At 40.0% G+C, this 20,503-nt stretch overlaps 1 protein-coding gene across 4 annotated transcripts; it reads left to right on the forward strand.

The window, feature by feature from the left end:
- Positions 1–1,092: 1,092 nt before the first annotated feature.
- LOC105046933 (transcription factor ILR3) lies at positions 1,093–14,566 on the forward strand. Of its 4 annotated transcripts, none has more exons than XM_073259408.1 (5): positions 1,093–1,410; positions 7,455–7,541; positions 7,640–7,717; positions 7,881–8,043; positions 14,132–14,566. In XM_073259408.1, the coding sequence occupies exons 1-5, from the start codon at positions 1,292–1,294 to the stop codon at positions 14,399–14,401; spliced, it is 717 nt and encodes a 238-aa protein (XP_073115509.1). In that variant the 5' UTR covers positions 1,093–1,291; the 3' UTR covers positions 14,402–14,566. The 4 variants fall into 4 exon arrangements, with proteins under 4 accessions (XP_073115509.1, XP_029120942.1, XP_019706947.1 ...); XM_029265109.2 differs by having other exon boundaries at positions 1,094–1,410; positions 7,427–7,541; XM_019851388.2 differs by having other exon boundaries at positions 1,094–1,410; positions 7,436–7,541.
- Positions 14,567–20,503: the final 5,937 nt, after the last annotated feature.

Here is a 20,503-nt window from a genome sequence, read left to right on the forward strand (position 1 = left end):
TGAAGTCAGTGGAGCATCGCGGCTACAAGATGTAAAAACTAATTATATAGTTAAACACTTGTCTCCTAACCATGCTCAATTGTAAGCCAGCCCATCATCATTTCTAAAACAAAATATAAGAAAAATAATATAACTTAATATAAATAGAAAATAGGTAAAAAGCACAAAAGTTTAAAGTCAAGAAGAATTAAAAATAAAAAAAATAAAAATTTCACAGTATAAATAAGAGAATCCATAGACATAAAGCAACATTCACAACGTTCACAGACTTAAGGCAGCATTCATGTTTGGAAACCATGAGGCAACAACTTCCCTTAACATTGTTCATAATATATCCAACTTAAAATCAAAAGGCTGCCAAATTAAAATTACCTTAGCCATTGTGAGAGGGATGACAATAGTATGCATGAGAAGGAGACCTACTTGCAAAGAGACTGAGAGGGTGTGAGGCGAGTGCAGCGGCGATTGACAGTCTTGAAAAGCAAATCGATCGATGGAGGATATTGGAGTGGCAGAGAGGATGGAGGGGAGGAGATTTGCGGAGGATTTCAAGCCATCGAGAAGATGAGAGGGTGTGAGCGGCGAACATGGTATGAAGGCAAAGATAGAAGGATAAAGGGTGTGAGGCAGGTGCAGTGACGACCAGTGGCCATGAAATTCAAATCGAACGAATGAGAATACTGGAGTGGTGGAGGAGACGGAGGGGAGGAGATCTGCGGAGAAGATCAAACCATCGAGAAGGCGAGAGGGTATGAGCAGTGGCTGTGGCTGCAGTGTGAAGACAAAGAAGTAAAAAGAGGAAGGTAATAGAGTTTCATCATCTCTTTCACCATCCTCATTTATTTTTGACAAATGATACTAATTACTCTTGGGTCGGTTGGGAATAAAGAGATTTAAAATTATTAATTCTATAGGAGATCATGAAATTGATACTCCAAAATACTAATAGATTGATCGAAATTGTTAAATTAAGATGTTCCATCATAAAATTTTTATCTATTCGATAGAATAAGTTGGAATAAATCTTTATTTCATTCGAAATAACGTAACCAATCTCCAGGAGTTATATAACAATAAAAAATATATGCTTACGTACACCACACGTTAGAAACTACTCGGGTTGGGGCTGGATGCTCTTCCCCTCCCTCGGCGACCGAGCCCCCTGTGAACGGTCCTCTTTCCATACCCTCCCTTCACTCATCCCCGAAGAGAGATCGTTCTCCTTCCGACCCTAGTGGAATTTCCCGGCGATTCCCGGAAGGCGATCAAGGGTTCCGGTGGAGGATTGGTGATGGTTTTGCCTGAGAACTCCAACTGGGTCTTCGACGGTTCTCTGATCGACGACATGTCGGCGCCTGGGACCGGGTTCTACTGGACTCCCCAGGGAATCAACAGTTCCTCCAATGCTAGGTACACTGAATTTTGCTTTCGATGGCTTCCTAATGATGCTGCCGATTTGATTCCTGTTCTAGGGTTTCTTGGATCGAGCTCTCTGGTCTTCTTTCAATCCACATATTTTACTATTTTATTTTTTAAACGGTGATTGTCTTCTATTTCTTAGGTGATGAGGGGTTTTATTGCCAATTATTTTTTGTTTAATGCCTGGTGTTTACCGTATTACTTACCAATAAGGGGGCGACATGTTATCCGTATTTAGGGTTTTCTGTAATTGGTGATGTGATTCTAACTTCTTGTAGTATCTTTGGTTCTTATGATTCGTGGAAAATGATACGGGGAAGATTAGCTTTCTTGAGCATGACTGCGTGTTCATATCACATCAGAGACTTTGTCTTGTATGAATTAATATAGGTCTTATAACAAGATTTGTTGGGGTAGATCCTCGTCGCTCAGCCGACCTTATGAAGTCATCCGGAGGCTGACCTCACGAGGAAGCCGACCTCACGAGGAGGCCAACCTCATGAAGTCATTCGGAGGCCGATCTCACGAGGAGTCCGACATCATCACAAGGAGGCCAATCTCACGAAGTCATCCGGAAGCCGACATCATCACGAGGAGGCCGACATCACGAAGTCATCCGAAGACCGATCTTACAAAGTCGATCTCACAAAGTCAATCTCACGAAGTAATTTGGAGGCTTAGCTCACGAGGAGGCCAACCTCACGAAGTCATTTGGAGGCCGACATCACGACGAGGCCGACATCACCACAAAGAGGTCAATCTCCAGAAGTTCGTCGGAGGCCGACTTCATTTGGAAGTCGAGGTTGATTTCATCAGGAAGTTGAGGCCAACTTCATCAAAAGTCATCCAGAGGCCGACTTCATCGGGAGGTTGAGGCCGACTTCATCGGGAGGTCGAGGCCGATCTTATCAGAAGTTATTAGAAGACCGGCTTCTTTTTCGATGTCTTGTCGACTATCTAAACTGATGATTGGGTCGCACCACTTAATGGGCTCTTTCAACCAACTTCTTGACACGGGCGTCAGCTGAACGGTCGAACGACAGGCGTGGCCGTCACGTCATCTTGACAGACCGCCACATCAGGTCACGTCGCTCAGACGCCATATCCTAACCGGCTGGCTATGCGTCATGATGGGATGTTACAAGGCCATTAATTATGCTGCACGTGTGATAATGCCCGCCGCCATGGCCATCTACGCGTCGAACAGAAGGTACGCCTGCTGTCAGAGCCAGACGCCTATGCCGCACCATATGGCTGACAGAATATGATTGATATGATTTCTGTTCTCTCACCATCCATTTTACTCCCTCTATAAATAGAGATAAGTAGGGATCCCTCCAAGTATGTTGGCCAACACAGTGCCAAAATTTTGCTGCTCTTTTCACTATATTGAGTCACCTCGTTGATTTGAGCATCGAAGGGTCTTCGTCGGAGCCACCTCCGGTGGGACTTCTTTTGTAGGTCTCTTTCTTTTGGCGTTGAGTGGAGACCATCGCCACCATTCACCGGCAACCTCTCGCTCTCACCTGCGGCCTTGACTGTGTGCACCTTCTCCGACGATGGCACACCATCTCCTGACATCCTGTCGGCTTGCATCCAGACGCAGCACTTAGTCGGCTCCAGGCCGACTACCCCAATCGGAGGAAGGCTGCAACAGTTTGGTGCATCAGGAAGGGGGGTAATTGAGCAGAAAAAAGTTTCTCTCAAGAACCTCCATGGCTAAGATGAGAGCACCTCCGCAAGCTCTGCTCAACGTTCATTGTGGTGTGGCGTGCCTCTGGTGACTCACAGAGAGCCGAATGCTTCACGATCATGGATGACAGCAGACCACCAGCAGTTCGCTGCTCTCATGTAGCAGGTGAAAAATCTGATGGTGTCTATGGTCTCCAGCAGGAACAATAGCACCGGTCGGAGGAGATCGTGTCGCATAATGTGCCTTCCCAGCACAATTGCCGAACCTGATCTCCGACCTGTCGTTTGACTCAATGCTCCTTGTCGGATGAGTTCTTGATCCGCCCGATGGTCATTACATTCTGACTCCCGACGAGCTCCACATACCGACTCCGGTGATTGCCAGTCTCCTCCTTGACGAGCTCCATGAGAAGGCCGACCTCACAAGGAGGCCGACGTGGACTTCATCCGAAGGCTGACCTCATCAGGTCATCCGAAGGCCGATTTCATCTGGAGGCCAACCTCTTTAGGTCATCCGAAGGTCGACTTCATCCGGAGGCCGATCTTATCAGGTCATCTGAAAGTCAACTTCGTTTGGAAGTCGAGGAGAATCCGAGGAAAAACTCCGACAAGACTGGTAAATCCGTGGAGAAAATCCGAGAAAGTCGACCTCACTAGGAGGCCCCTAGAAAACGGCTAAGCGTCGAGACTCTGGAAGGCAGACGACTCAAAAAATCTACAAGATAATCATTCCCTGGTCGGCTGATATCTGATGAAGCGTTAGTCGGCTGACACTCGATTCACAAGGCTAGGGTGGATCCATCAACCACGAGTGCAGCCCCAAGGGGCCGTAACATCGGGTTGAACACGGATGGGTCCATCGACCATAAGAGCGCCTGCTAAGGCTCAAAGGTCACGGCATCAGGTTGCACACGAGGCCTAGGCTAGGCAAAACAAAGTCGTGAGACACACGGCTTGCGCCCACGCTGGTGGCTACGGCCCCACATGCTGCCAGGCCCATGCTGTCAAAGCGGACAATTTCTCGTACAGGAACAGGGCCAGACGTGGTTCGTCTCACCCGTTTCCTAAGCCACCATGACAAAATCCTAAGGCCCCCATAGCAGTGAGATGCTGTTCGCTCTACGCGTGGCTAATCCCCTGTGCGCACGGCCAGAGGGGACAATTTCTCCTTAGTGAGGCATTTTTTTCCAAAAGGCAAAGCTGTGCGGTCCCACGCTGGCAACGCTATTCACATTTATGCATGGCTAAATCTCGTGCTGCGTCAAAGTAGACAATACCTCCACCTCAGAAAGGAGCTGGATCTGACCTCATGAGGTTGGGATTAACTCGACCTTGACCTCTGGTGGTCATCAAGGTCTCCCTCCAAATGACGAATCACCGATTCGGAAAGCTTCTTCAAACGACGACTATGTTTCGGTTCAACGGAACAACCTACGGTGAACAATCTATGACTATGACTTCAATCCGATCAAGTTTGTCTGCAAAAACCGACTACATTACTTAGAAAGTTTTTCTCAAGTCTATACGTTCGGTTATCCCTCTACTCGGTTTGCTACTTCCTAACCAATTACTTAGTCTACCGACTTCATTACTTAGTCATTTTTGCAGAAAGACAAATAAGCAAGCGAAGAAGAAAAGCATGCAAACAAATAAGTCAGAAAGGAGGATAAGTCAGGAAAAGCAACTCGGATCAATGCAACGATGAACTCCCTTCGTCCGATTAAAGCTACGCAATCGGGTTCGGGAGTTAGAGGATAAGTATTGGGGTAGATCCTCGTCGCTTAGCTGACCTCACGAAGTCATCTGGAGGCCGGCCTCACAAGGAGGCCGCATCATCATAAGGAGGCCAATCTCACGAAGTCATCCGAAGGCCGATCTCACGAAGTCATCCAGAGACCGATCTCACAAGGAGGCCGATCTCACGAAATCATCTAGAGGCGCCGACATCATCATGAGGAGGCCGACCTCATGAAGTCATTCAGAAGTTGACCTCACGAAGTCATCCGGAGGCTGACCTTATGAAGAGGCCGACATCATCATAAGGAGGCCAACCTCACGAAGTTTGTCGGAGGCTAACTTCATTTGGAGGTTGAGGCCGACCTCATCAGGAGTCATCGGGAGGCCAAAGCCGATCTCATTGGAAGTCATCAGAGGGCCGACTTCTTTCTTGGTGTCTTACCGACTACCCAAATTGACGACTAGATCGCACCACTCAATGGGCTCCTTCAACCGACTTCCTGACACGGGCGTTAGTCGAACGACCGAATGACAGGTGTGGCTGTCATGTCATATTGACAGGCCATATCAGGTCATGTCGCTTAGATGCCATATCCTGATCTGTTGGCTGCGCGCTATGATGGGATGTTACAAGGCTATTAATTACGCCGCACACATAGTAAGGCCCACCGCCACGGCCACTTACGCATCGAACAGAATGCACGCCCGTTGTCAGAGCCAAATGCCCACACGGTGCTATACGGCTAATAGGACATGTCACTTACGCATCGAACAGAATGCATGCCCGTTGTCAGAGCCAGACACCCACGCGGTGCTATACGGCTGATAGGACATGATTGACATGATCATCTGTCCTCTCACCATCCACTTTGTTCCCTCTATAAATAGAGGTAAGTGGAGACCCCTCTAAGTATGTTGGCCAACATAGTGCCAAAACTTTACTGCTCTTTTCACTATATTGAGACACCTCGTTGACTTGAGCGTCGGAGGGTCTTCACCGGAGCCACCTTCGGTATGACTTCTTTTGCAGGTCTCTCTCTTCCGGCACTGAGCGGAGACCATTGCCACCGTTCACCGGCAACCCCTCGCTCTCGTCTTCGGTCTTGATTGTGTGCATCTTCTCTGACGACGGCACACCATCTCCCGGCATCCCGCCGGCCCGCATCTAGACGTAGTACCTAGTCGGCTCTAGGCCGACTACCCCAATCGGAGGAAGGCCGTAACAAGATTATTCCAAGTGGTCGTGTCTGAAGTTTAGACAAAAAATTCATCAACGGATTGTCAGTTATAATTATGTGCTTTACTTTTGTACCAAGTTATTCCCAATATGTTCTAATCAGATGAATTATAATTATCTACCCCTTTGTCTAACTATCAATGTACCATCCTCCTTATAATTCATCTATTATTTCAATCTTGTAGAGAGCATAGTCCCATGAAACAATATCAATATGCTGAAACAATATCAATATGCTGATGATCTGTTGAACTTTAGGTATTCCCAAGTTGGGGTGGCAATTGGGTCAGGTCATATCATATGTGTGTCGGGTCAAAAAATTCCAATCCCGAACCAGACCTATTTAAAAAAGTGGTCAGAATTTGAAACCTAAACTTATCACATTTAATAAACAGGCAACCTCACCTGACTTGCGTAAGCTGTTTAAAAAACAGGTCATATCGAATTAATCTGTACATCCTGCCATATATCCTGTCTAATTTAAGAATTTGAAAATTTTAAAGAAAGGCAGACGATCCTACAAATCCCAAACAATCAATTTTACAGCTGCAGTGATGACAAAAACAACTAAAAGTAGTTGAATACTTGAATTCAACGTTTCAAGAAGAAACAGAGAGATAAAGGGAAATCCTCTTTCCTTCGAATCTCTACACTAGAACATGCTAGGTACCATATGAACAATACAATCAAACGAAAATAAACATCAAACAGAGCCACCAAAAAGAATTTATGAGAATTCAAATCCCACCCGAAAGAAGGGAAGTTTCACGTGGTTTATTTATCAAATCAAGAAAATGCCCAAGGATTGCTCCTTTCTACTGGTGCAAGAGATTTGATTAGTACCTAGTGAGGCGAGCTAGTCAGGTGGTGCAGGTCTTGGTGACCGCTCAGGCAACTTGTGGCCTTTTGGTAGCCACTGCCGGCCTCCCTGTCTTCTCCCACTTCTTCCCTCGCTCGCCCCCCTCTCTCTTTCTCTCTCTTAGTCTCTTTTGTTTTCCCTCTCCCCCACTCTCATAACTGTGTCAGTTGAGCTTGATTAATAGTTTGTTAACTATCAGAAAATGTTGAATAGCATAAAACTATTGATAAAGTGTTGCAATATGTTGTCATTGGTCACCCATTGTGTATGTTCACATTTTCATATTAGCCAAGTTTCAAGTGCTACATGTTTTTATATATTGCAATAGCTGGTGTCTTTTGTTCTTAGGACCAAAAGTACTTGCATTGTTTTCAGTTTTCAAAAGTTGAAAAGCTGCATCTAGTTTGAAGACCTAATTTTCCTATGTTAATTTTTGTACCTTCAGCATGTATTTTTCTTCATTGTTATATTTTTCATTTTAGTTTTTCCAGGATTATCTGATTTCTGTAGAGCACGTGACTTTTTCTTTGTTAGTGTGGAAATTAGCGGCTCCTTTGTAGATTCTGGTGGCATTAAAGAGTCAGGCTCCAAGAAACGGTTTGATTTACATATTCTGAGCTCATAATTTCCAGTTAAAATGCTTTTAATCAGTTTGTTTATTTTTTGTGAAGTTATTAAGCATTTCCAAGTTACAGTGTCAGGTCAGAATCTTCCAGTCAGCCAGGATCCAAAGCCTGCAGGGAGAAACTGAGACGAGATAGGTTGAATGATAGGTATATTTGCCACATGTGTATATATACGTACATGTGTGTCTATATATGTATATATGTGTATATATACATATACATATAATCTTATGTAGTATGATTCTTTGATTTTTCTTTAAACTTCCATCAGTTTGATTGTTAACTTGGTTAACTTTGGCTTGATTGCAAGGTTCTTGGAGTTGGGATCGATTTTGGAGCCAGGAAAACCACCAAAAATGGACAAAGCAGCTATCTTAAGTGATGCTGTCCGCATGGTGACCCAGTTGCGTAGTGAAGCACAAAAGTTGAAAGATTCAAATGAGAATCTACAGGAGAAGATCAAAGAACTGAAGGTCCACTTGAATTTGTCTTTCATCTTACTGCCCTGTATCTGTGATCAATGTGTTTGGACTATAAATTGTTTTAGAAAGCTAGCCTATTAGTCTTCATATGTGTAAAAAAAATTCATGTTCAGTGCTATGCACTGCATGAGTCTTTGATTCTATTATATAATCTTTTCCTATGCTTGCATTTGATAGCATGATGTTTGGCTCCTGGCATGATTTCTCTATAATCATATGTATTCAAATAGTCTATAATGAGATAGTTCATTCATTTGAATGTTTGCATAAGATTTATGGTATCTGAGATTGGGATTGACATCACATGTCCTTGATTTGAAAGACCTATTTAGTGAGATTGGCTTATCCTTTTTTAATTTCTACATTCATTTGAAGCATTATGTGTATGATCTGATGTTTTTGCCATACACAAAGTTAATATCATTGACTAACTGTTGACTTTTGTGAGCTGGGTGAACTGGTTTTGCTTTAGTCTTTAGGCACTAGATGGAAATTTGAGAGTTATCTTTGTTTCCTTGAAGGCTATACCATGACATGCACTTGGCTTGCCTTTGTCCATATGACAAGACATGACTAGTTTTTTGTTTTTTAAACCAGCTGCGGTGAGCAGTGAATGTTTTCATTACTAGAAGGGTAGTCAAAGTGGGTCTCTGTTGTTTATTTCTTCCTTTGATTTCCATTCGGTGTTTCAACTCTATATCAAAAATTGACAGAACATAGTTGATTCTGTTGACTAGCTCATTCTGATCAATTCTGTTCACTATTGTTGCTCAGACTTTTACTTACTGAATTTTCTTTATATTTTTAATGAAGTTTTGAACATTTGAAATGTAAGTTTTAAGCCCATGGGGTTGTTGGACAGTAGGTAGAGTCTATAACTCCAATTGAGATTTCTGGTGCAAACTAGAAAGGGTTGACTTCTAAAAGCTTTAGAACAAGGAAGAATTTGTTTGAAGATGCTGTAGATTGGACCAAAAGGACAAAATATGGGAGAACTGATCAAATCTCGTGGGAATAAACAAATCGAAGGGGACATCCCAATTACTGAAGCGACTTGCTATATGGGTTATTTAAGAAGAGGGGAGGATCTGAGATAAATTTGATAGATGTTATGAACAAGGATTTGATAAAACTCGTAGTAGCCTCTAACATGATATGGTGTCTGCCAGCAAAAATTCAAGGGAGGCCTTATAAACTATTGGGACTTGGACTTTTTATCTGGAGATTTTAGAGAGAATATGGAAAGACCCAAGAGAAACTTTAACAGATTCTGTGAATTGAAGAAGCTTGTATTCGACAGAGGTTGTACAATGTGATCATAATGAATGATGATGAGATTATGCAGCTACCAAAACACAGGAGGAAGGCTTGAACATGCTGTTGTATTTAATCCCAGCCACCCTAACTATCAATTTGTTTGTGCATATGTATATGAGTGTCTACGTATGTTGATTACTGCATTTTGGGCCTAGTGGAGTCAGAATGTTCATTAGAGAGTAAATTTGGTTTGATGATGAAGTTGGAGTTTTTGCTGAAAAACTGTTGTTGCTTTTGTATTTAATCTCAGCCAGCATCCCTTAAATATCAATATGTTTATACATATGTATGTTTGTATTTGTGTATGTGCATTACTGCATTTTAGATTCAAATTTGGTGGGATGATGAAGTGGATTTTTAGCTGAAAACTGTTGCTGGATGCCTAGGTATATTTTTGGTGTCCTTTAGTGTCTTTTTAGCAAGATTGTTGCTAAAAGTCTTAATCCAGCTATTAATTATTTCTTGGTAGCAAATTGATAATATTGTGTTACCATTTTATTTGTTATGTCCCTATGCAAAGCATTAGAAGCACCTTACATTATTTTTTATCTTTTCAATTTTTTTGTGCGCTACACATCTCTTCTTTGTTCTTTTCTTAATTTTTTTTCCTTTTCTGGCCACAGCAACATTAAACAATTTCCATCATCTTCTTCATTCTCCTCTACATATATTACCTACTTTGACCTGGATTTTTTTTTTCTTTACCTCCTCTCACCTTATAGCAGAACTAAGTAAAAACAGGTTTTTTTTTTTTTTTCCCTGAACCTTGTGTCTCCGCAGTTGTTATGATATTGGTGTGCTAAAAGGAAAACCTAGCTGACGTAGGACAGAAGAACAAAGGGAGAGAATAAGAGGAGGGAAGAGAAGAGAAGAGGAGAAGGGGGTTTGGTGGAGAAAGGGGTACAGACCAAGGGATTGGTGGAGAATGGGGCAGGGTCCAGCAGTGGGCGGAGCTCCTAGTGTTCAGAACATGTGAGCTTGTGGGCAGCATCTTTTGGATCTAGGAGGCAGCAAGGTAGAGACATTGGGGGGTGGGGGGGACGTGGGGGCCTTGATCTGGGCAAGCGACAGTGGCTTGGAGGCAGAAGAGGTGAAGAGGAGGTGGCAGCAAAATAGATAAGGGTGGATCTCAATGAAAAGGGGATCAAGTTATGAACACAGTAGAGGAGAAAGAGAGGAGGTGGAAGAGGAAGCAAGGGATTGACGTGGGAGGTTGAGATTGATCAGATGTAGAAGAGATAGGGATGGCAATTTCATCCGACTTGCTGAGTGCCTGATCCGATTAAAATCCAGGACAGGTATGGGTTTCAAAAAAAATATCCGAAGTAGGTTCTGATAGGGTGTGGATAATGCTATGCTCTGCCCCGAACCCGACCATATATATATATATATGACCGTTACCTATTTGGCTGCTCCGAGCCTCCCAACCTATCAGATATGCTTAGAGGTCACATTGCAATTTCCCCTCTATCTTTTTGCCATTATTCTCTCTTATATTGTGATTCATAGTCTTCGAGACACAGGTGCTAAATTAAATTTAACACCATTTACAATTTAGCAAATCTTGCAACCTAGCTTTGGAATCTATGTTAATTGGAGTGATCTTAACTGACTCTCAGGCCAATGTCAGCCTTCATGAATTGGTGGCAGGATCCCAGCCAAAAGGAACTATAAGTAATGGATGGGCCTGTCATGAATCCTAGAAGACTAATTGGCATTTAAGGAAATCTAGAGAAGGGTCTCACTTATGCTCTAAAATTGAGATTAAAAATCTGTTCAATATAAGTTTAAAGCATGGCAAATCTGTCAATCCTACGGCCAGATTTGGGCCATATATGCTTGCCATAGATTGATCAATTTCTTCAAAACCATTCTTCAGCATCTGTCTCTCAAGGTTTAGTTACAGCCTATCAGGACTGAGTCATTTTTGCAACTAACTTTTATATCTGACCTTGTATAGCCTGCTTAGGATGCTTTTGTGGAAGATGGTAATATTAGATAGTACTGTTTGTGAGCACTGACTGCACTTGCTCCATAGATGATCAAACATCCAAAAGCAACACAACAATTTCTTATTAGAAATTTTGCATGCAGGTCTTGGCTGCAACAACTATCCGTTACTACCAGCAGTAAATTGTGGGAAAAATTATTATGCTGTGAAGCATGGTATTTGTTAATTACATGCAATGTTGAAGACATTAAAATTTTTACGATCTAATTTTTATTTCTTAAGACTTATAGGTTGTTTAGGATTTTCATTGTTTGTCAACTTTGATTTGATTAGGGCCTATTTTTTGATATGGAGTAAGATATGATTATGTAAATTCAGTTTAGTATTGCTTTATTTTTGTTATTTAATGTGGTGGATTCCCCGTTTCCCAGTTTTGTTCTTAAGCTTCATGTCATTTTCCTACTCTGTTAAAGTTTAGTTTCAGCTATCTTCTGCATGCTACCCTCATATGATTTGCACCTGCTAGTATCGCAAGCCCACTGTGAGCACAAACTTGAGATGATAGATAAACTTGATAGTTGATGCCTTACAAATAACTGTTGATATTGTGGATGGACTCAATGATATGATAAGGGAACTTGACAATAGAACATGAAACCCATTGTGATTCCATCTAAGAGCAATTGCCTTCTTTATACCTTTTATTCTGTTTGGTTTGAGAACTTGGGAGAAAATCAGAATGAGATGAATTGACATTCATATATAAACAGAGATAAAATTAACATTCTGAGCTTTTAAATCCCTTATTGAGACAAAACTTACTAGTAATAGTGTAGTACCATCTTTCTTTTATCTAAATAGGAATAGGTTGGGGCTTCCTTTTAAGCTATTCCAGAAGTCTCTAAAGATCTAGGTTACTCGAATTATATGTAGTATTTTGTTTGGGTTTGGATAGGATGATCATCTGTCTAGCAGACAATGGAACCAAAAGTATTTTTGCCTGGATTTTCAGCTTTGATATTGATTATTATTATTATTATTGTTATTGCTATTATTATTTGTTAGATGAAATATGGAGTTGACTGAGAGGATGGAGCTGACTTTGTTTAAAGTTTTGAATTTTAACTTGTGGTCTCTTCCTTCCTACCAACTACATTGTCCTTGAACAAGTAGTTTTCACCTGAATGAAGGAAATGATTCCTTGGACTCCTGCACCAAAGTTATACAAAATCAGAGCCATTAGTCAAAGGATGTGATGATGTGACAGGGTAGTCTTTGATTTAACTTATTTGATGGGATGGCCTTGTGCAAATTATTATGTTGGAGGATTCTTACCACTTTGAATAGGTCCTAAACAGCTTTTAGTAGTAAAAATAACCATGCTTTGAGCTGACATTACTACTTCTCTGATCACTTCTGGGCTTTTATTATCAAAAGTTTAAGTGGAACCACTAAGACAATATAGAACTTCTAGTTCTCAAGTTAGAAATCCAGGTGATGTGTATCTGACTTGCCTGAAAATGCGATAATTTAGATTCAAGACATGGCAACTAGGTGACATTTTAGAGCTTTGCTGAAATTTTCTGAATTGTAATTAACTACACACAACCTACTTGAACCAGTTGGTTTTGTTGTCCTCGGGGGCTATAAGCTATCGAATAATTTTGGAATTTTCTTGCTAGCCCTAGACAGCATCCTCAGTTCCCTTGTTTCATAGCTGGACTGTACTTAATGACACAGTATCCTTGTTGAACTTTGCATGGAAGTTTGATGCAGATGATAGAGTACGTGGATGCAGTTCAGACCATGGAAGGGACAAACTCATGCAGCAGTGGTTTACTGAAAGATTAAGGGCCTGTTAGGAAACACCCTGCCGGATCCAGTGGGATAGGCAGAGAGGAAGAGTGGTGGTGGTTTTTCCCCTAGGGGGTTGGTGAAAGTGAGGGTATAGGAGAAGGGAGAGGGAGAGTGCTGGTGGTGACAGCCTGATCCCAGATGGTTTATATAAAGGACACTCCAAGTCTTTTCTCCATAATGCAGCAATCAGGGCCCCAAACCCCCGGTGCTCTCCCTCCCTCTCTCTTGCTTTCTCCCTTCGTCCCTCTCTTCATCCAAACCTGCTGGATCTGGTGGGATCCTCCAGGATTAAACTCTGGATTAATAAAAATCTGTGACTAATCGATAGCATATTTGATCGATGGGAATAAAGTCAAGATTTTCTCTGTTTTGTTGGGGTATGAATTTTGGTTTACGTGGGTTCATCATAAAAGTGTCAAAGGAGACAAGGTTGCATTAATGCTTTGAATCCATTTCGGCTGAGATTGATGACTGGATTTAGTAGTTTCGAGATCATGTCGTAAACTCATAAATTAACAAACATGGGTTCGGTTTTGAAAGGTCTAAGTTTGGTAATATGTTGCAGTTTGATGCCTTCAATGCTCTGTGATTGTGGAAGAGTTATATTTGGGAACTATATCACGGGGTCCCTTTGATAAGTAAGAATTTAGGTAAGTAATATGATGAATATCATCACCACCAACAGCAACTTGCAGCATCGTTCATCTGCAATCCATGAGTATACATTTGTACATTGAATGAATCATCAATAATCATCAAATGTGTGAATGCTTGAATAGCAAATGGTTATCCTGATCATTGGAGAGAAGTCCAAAGACTTGTTTGGCCAATGTGGTTGTGAATAATTTTGAGACTACTTCAATAATTTAGAGAATATTGTTGCTTTAGCTTATTTATGTTTATGCATGCTTAAATGCAAGAGCTAAACTGTTATCTAATCTTATTATTCTGCAGGTTGAGAAGAACGAGCTTCGTGATGAGAAGCAGAGGCTGAAGGCAGAGAAAGAGAACCTAGAGCAGCAAATAAAGATGTTAAATACTCGAGCAAGCTTTGTAGCACACCCTCCTGTAATTCCAGCGGCTTTTGCTGCGCAAGGGCAAACAGCAGCACACAAGCTAATGATGCCCGTTATCAGCTATCCTGGATTCCCTATGTGGCAATTCATGCCGCCAGCGGATGTTGATACCTCAAAGGATGCTGAATCATGTCCTCCAGTTGCTTAAGATCATTCATAACTACTTGATTAGCTAATTTCTTTAGCAACTGCTTTACTTCTTTGGCTCGTGTAAACATTGTTTCATTTATATCTGAGGCTTGGCTTGTCAGTAGTATAACCATGAATTGAAGTTGTTCGAACTTGAAATAAATTGGGACTGTCTCGTGGTCAACTGTAAATTGTAGTAATCAAAAAGAAATCCCGGAACCATTGAGATTCTTAGTGATCTGCTTGTACGTATACAGTAAGGGGGTGTTTGGTTGGAAAAAAATGGAGGTTGGAATCGGAATAGGAATGGGTGATTCTCATTTTAATCTTTTGGTTGGGAGGAGTTTCATTTCGATTTCGATTTTGGGGTGGAATGGGAATGGATCAACCCATCAAAAACTCATTCCGGGTCTTCTCTATGGATTCAAAATTCATTCCAGGGTTTAAAATAAAATTTTCTAAAATGCCCCTCGATTTTTCTCGGATGGCCCCGATCACTCTCCTATTCATTTCTCCCGGGTGGCCATGGATCCTGTAACCCGATAGAAAAAAAAAATGATGGAGAAACCCTAGCCATAGGTGGTCTCCCTGGCTCCCTCTCGTTGCCGTCGTGATCCTCATCTTTTGCCGACGGTCGACGGTGCCGACCTCTCCTCTCCTCTTCTCATCATCGGTTGATCTGATCTCCAATATCTCTCCGTCTCTCTTTTCAACTTCTGGAGCTCTCCCTCTTGCCGTCGTCGGTGCGTTCTTGTTTTTCAAGGTTTGATTCTTCTTCCTTTCTATTGGTTAGTGAAGATTTATTGGTGACAATTGAATCACTGATGATCTCTCTTCAATCTTTTCTCTTGTCTGTTGGATTTTGGTTTTATTAACTATTTTATGGAATCGAGTCATGTTTGTGTTCTTTTATATGAGAGTCTATATTTGTTTGTAAGTAGAGAAACTAGATGTGAAAAAACAAAGGAAGGAGTTCCAATAGGAAATAGTTCTGTATTAGAAAGTGTTGGAGATATTTGATCCAGAGTATCATTTGTTTTGAGAAGAAAATAAGTGGAGATTTTCTTTCTTATCGGGAGTAATCATAGATGTTGGATGAAATCTATTTGTCTTTGATGAATCTATGTTTTTTTTCTGAGGACTTTTATCATTGGAATCTTCATAGTAGAAAAACAAAAATTAAGAATTATTTGTTGTCATTCCTGATTGACATAGCAAAAGCCATTAGATCCGGCAACAGGGCACATACATACACAAGAAAAATGAAATTTCATAGATATTTTTTTTTAAAAAAAATCAATCGACAATTCTGTTTCGAAGAGTTGAAAATATCTGACAGAAATCAACAAATTAGACATAGATTAGAAATGACATGTTGTTGTTGTGGTTCTTCTGAAAAAAAAAAAACAAAAATTAAAGTAGTTAGGAACATCTCACGGAAAAAACCATTAGCTTTTTAACAAGTGCGGTTTTATTTTTATATTTTAATCTTTGAGTCAGGTTAAGATTAAAACTTTACAAATTTCTCTCATGACTGTCATTTTAATACAGAGTTCTAATGTGGGACACTTAAGATCTGCTCTATGTTTGCCCAAGTTGCTGGTATTCTTTGTTAAAGAAAAAGATAAGAATTCTTAATGTCCCAGTTATTTTTCCTTTCGTCCTTAATGAAGCTTACCTTCTCTGTATCAAGGACAGTTTTCAGAAAACTGTGAGATAACAATACTACATGTCAGATGCTCTAGAGGGACAACCATGCAGAGTTTTCTTTTCTGAGAGATACGGTAATCCTGATTAGATTTCAGCATAATGTCCACCTTCTAACAAGGTAGTCAGGCTTCTGTTGGGTCCTCAACCTTACTAGCATGTTTTCCCCTCATCTTCCTATCCCTTGGTTTTTTTGGACATGTTACAAATATTAGCAAAATATTTGTAACCAAGTACTTTTTTATTTTTAATAAAGCTTTTGGCTCTTATTTACTAATTTTGTTTTATTGGTTATCAATATTTTTGCTAAAAGATAATACTATGGATAATTGTGTACACAGGAAATGGCTCGTCGCCCTATGGATTTGAGAAGGAGAAAAATGCGTTACATTAGCATTATGTGTATGATGTTTGCGGTAATGTTTGTGGTATATTTGACTTGGTATTTCACGGGATTTATCTACCTTAGGAGGCATCAGTTGATAGCAAAAAAGAAAGAGAGAAAATTGTTGAGAATTAAAAATCTAGGTAAGCTTATTAATGAGAATGACAGAATATGTGTGAGTCAACTCCGAATGGATAGAAGAATATTTGGTATACTCTGTGAGATGCTTAGAGATATTGGGGGATTAGGAGATTCCCGAAATATGTCCTTACAAGAAATTGTTAGTATGTTTCTTTACACAATAGCCCACCATCAGAAAAATAGGACAATTGAAAATTATTTTGATAGAAGTGGGGAAACAGTGAGTCGACAGTTTCACTTATGTCTTAAAGCCATACTGAAATTACATAGAGTTTTGTTCAAAACCCCTGAGCCCATTGCAGCGGATTGCACGGATGATGCATGGAGATGTTTCAAGGTATATGATAATACACCTTATTCTATTTTCTTATTACTTAAATATTTTTGTAAATTTTTTTGGTGTTTTAGAATTGCTTAGGAGCATTAGACGGTACATTCATTAGAGTGATCGTTTCTGCCGAGGACAAACCAAGGTATCGAACAAGAAAAAGTAATATTGCAACTAATGTCTTAGGCGTTTGTTTGCCTGACATGCAATTTATATATGTGCTGCTCGGTTGGGAAGGTTCTGCACATGATGCCCGTGTGCTTCGAGATGCTATAAGTAGACCAAATGGTTTAAGAGTGCCTCAAGGTATGTATATATATTGATGAACACAAACATACAAATGAAGCTCATTTTAATTTTCTTGTGTTATAATTACAATATGTAATGCTATTTCATTTTATATGTCAAGGTTGCTATTACCTGGTTGATTCCGGATACACCAATGGAGAGGGATTTCTTGCCCCGTATAGAGGACAACGTTATCATCTCAATGAGTGGAGAAATGGACGACGACCACTGTCTGCAGAAGAATATTTCAATAAGAAACATGCTCAAGCTAGGAATGTGATTGAGAGATGTTTTGGATTGCTCAAGGGACGATGGGCAATTCTTAGAAGCCCTTCATTTTTTCCTATACAGACCCAATGTCGCATTATTATGGCTTGCTGTCTCCTTCACAACTTAATAAGAAGGTATATGCATAGAGACCCTATAGAAGAGGAAGAAGAGGAAGAAAATGAAGAGGAAGAGGAAAGAGAGGAAGAACAGAGAGAGGATGAAGTTGAGTACATCACCACTCTTGAGACATCTGACCATTGGACCAATTTCAGAAACATTCTAGCTCAACAAATGTTTAACAATTGGAGATCTACATCTTTTATGAGTTGATTGTGTTTTATATTTTTTATTTTTGTTCAAGTATTTTAGTTGAATATCAGAACATTGGATGTAGTATGTTATGGACTTGTTATGGAATTATTTACTTATTATGAATCTGTTTGTTATATGGTTCTACTTGTTTGTGTACTTCATATTTAAATTTTAACAATATTATTGTTATATACTTATAATATATGTTATTTTAAGATAATGGCTATACTTGTTATGATCATTAAAGTCATAATTTATAATTATTATAGGATGGAATCTGATGAATGTAGCCAAGTTAATCGTGGTAGAGGAAAGAACAAGCGTCCATAGAAAAATGATGAGGATGCGGTGTTAGTGGAATGCCTTCAGGAGTTGTTCACTGATCCCATATGGAAAGGAGAGGGTGGTTTTAAGAATGGATATATGAATAAGTTGGAAAAAATGATTGAAGAAAAACTACCTGGTTGTGGTTTGAAGGCTACTCCACATATTGAATCCAGGATAAAATATCTAAAGCAAAAGCATAGTGCTATTATAGAGATATTATCACAAACAGGATGCACATGGAATGATCAAAAAAAGATGATCTCTTGTGATAAAATATGGTACATGGAGTGGTGCAAGGTACATTTTATAAATATTATTTTTGTAACTCAAATAATATTTTGTTTGTTGTTCATCTCTTAATATATATGGTTTTCTAATGACAGGTGCATGAGTCTGTCAAAGGTTTGTGGGAAGTAGCTTTTCCTTATCTAGATGTACTTGAAGAGATCTATGGAAAGGAAGGGCGATAGGAAAGGGTGTTGAAACATTTGTAGAGGCTATTGAAAATATAGAGAGAGAGGAGGCAGCTATTTTGAGTGGTAAAGATCCAATAGACCTTAGCATGGATGAGGACGATGGAGGCCACTCGGTTACATAGCCTCCTTCGATAGAGAGGACATCTGGTAGCAGCTCGAGAAAGGCAAAGAAGCAGAAAGTTGTCCAACAGAAGGAGGCAAGGATGGCGAGAGAATCCGATCCTATGAAGGAGACTTTAGAGGCCATGTCTATGAACCTTGAGACATTTATGTCACACATGGATATGCATTTTGGTACTATAGCTGAAGCAATGGCACGTGAGCAAGAGATGGCTGAGAAGAATGCGGCGAGAGTAGTGGGAGAGCTACTTACATTGGAGGCATTGACTAGTGGTGAATTGATAAAGGCGGCTGATATTCTCACAGCAGAGCCTAGCAAGAGTGCAGTGTTCTTCTCCCTTCCGCCACAGTTGAAGAGGCATACGTGCTTACCCTTCTTGACTCAGGCATTGGTGTATCAGGTTTTAGATACTAGTATTTCATGTGATGCTATTGTTGAAGTGCTTGACTTTTTGTTATGAAAATGTGAGAATCTTTTACTTAGATTTTCATGGTCATGTGGATCATGTTTGTTTTGTTTGGACTCTGAGATTTGATTAAATTTGGAGGTTGTTAGTATATTTACTCCTATATTTGGCTATGATATATATCATTTACAGGATTTTATAATTTATTTGGATCTTAATAATTTTGATATGACAAATGATGTGCGGTTTAGGTCTTGAAATGGTACAAAATTATGGTATCATCTGCTTTCACATCTTCGGACTCCAAAATGCGTATTTCGATGAGGTAAGGGCTAAATTTATTTTGAGTAGATCAATTTAGAATTATTTTTAACTTCAGTAGTCTAATATGATGTTGATAAATAAATATAGAAAATAGACTTGTTTACCTTCCTATTCTTGTTGCTTGATTACACTGATGGAACAAGATTGGGCAAACCAATCCTTTTCTGAAAATATTTATTATTGATGGCTAGCATTCATTTGATGCTACTTCTAAATCTATGTAGGTTAGACAAACAAATATGCTCCTGTAGTGTTATGATCTGTATATTGGCAGCATCCTATCAAGTTAGCTGTTTCAGAAAAAAATATTCACATATCCCACGGACAGCAAATCAAGCTGCTGTTATATTGCTAAATATGCTTTGCAGGAGAATATGTCTTGGCAATTCAATGAAATTGATGCTACTCTCTCTACAATTTTGCATGCTGACTTACAAGGAACTTACAGGGTTACTGGATGTATAGTATATTAGTCTGATAGTTGGTTTGGATGCTGTTGAGAATTTCATTCTCTTGTCTGTATATTGTTCTCTTTATGAATATATAGTCAGGTTACCCTGTTACCCAAAAAAAAAAAAAGATAACGTATATTTTTCCCTAATAGTTAGATATTCATGATGCATGATTATTGATAGAAATTATCAGACTTTTTTTTTTTTGCAGACCTAACCTCGAGAAAAGTTAAGATCTGAAAAGTTTTACAGCGACAATTATCTGCCATGAGTTTGAGAGATTCGCCAAACGATGTGTGAAATGCATTTTGCAATCTTGATTTATGTAAAACTTCAGATAGTTGGATGCAACCCAGGATCGAAGGATGGAGGGGATGTTATCCAAATCCAGAATGACAAGTCTGATCGACAGAAGAAAAAAGATAAAAGTATAGAGTGTTTTATGGTAGCAGAGCCTTTTGCTGACCAGCTAATATACGGTATCTGCTTGAAAACAGTGTTATCTGCATGAGAGAGTAATTGACATGAACTTGGTTTTACTTGATGTTTGTGAGTGTGTATGTCTAGATGGATGTCCGTTGTGT

The sequence above is a fragment of the Elaeis guineensis genome, chromosome 6 (genome assembly GCF_000442705.2).
Source record: "Elaeis guineensis isolate ETL-2024a chromosome 6, EG11, whole genome shotgun sequence".
Taxonomy (NCBI): Eukaryota; Viridiplantae; Streptophyta; class Magnoliopsida; order Arecales; family Arecaceae; genus Elaeis; species Elaeis guineensis.

Bases quoted from the DNA above. Each gene is read 5' to 3' on its own strand.
- LOC105046933 (XM_073259408.1), top strand. From the start codon at position 1,292: ATGGTTTTGCCTGAGAACTCCAACTGGGTCTTCGACGGTTCTCTGATC. The intron at 1,411-7,454 runs GTACACTGAATT...TGATTTCTGTAG, and splicing joins AACAGTTCCTCCAATGCTAG to AGCACGTGACTTTTTCTTTG. The intron at 7,542-7,639 runs GTTTGATTTACA...TCCAAGTTACAG, and splicing joins GAGTCAGGCTCCAAGAAACG to TGTCAGGTCAGAATCTTCCA.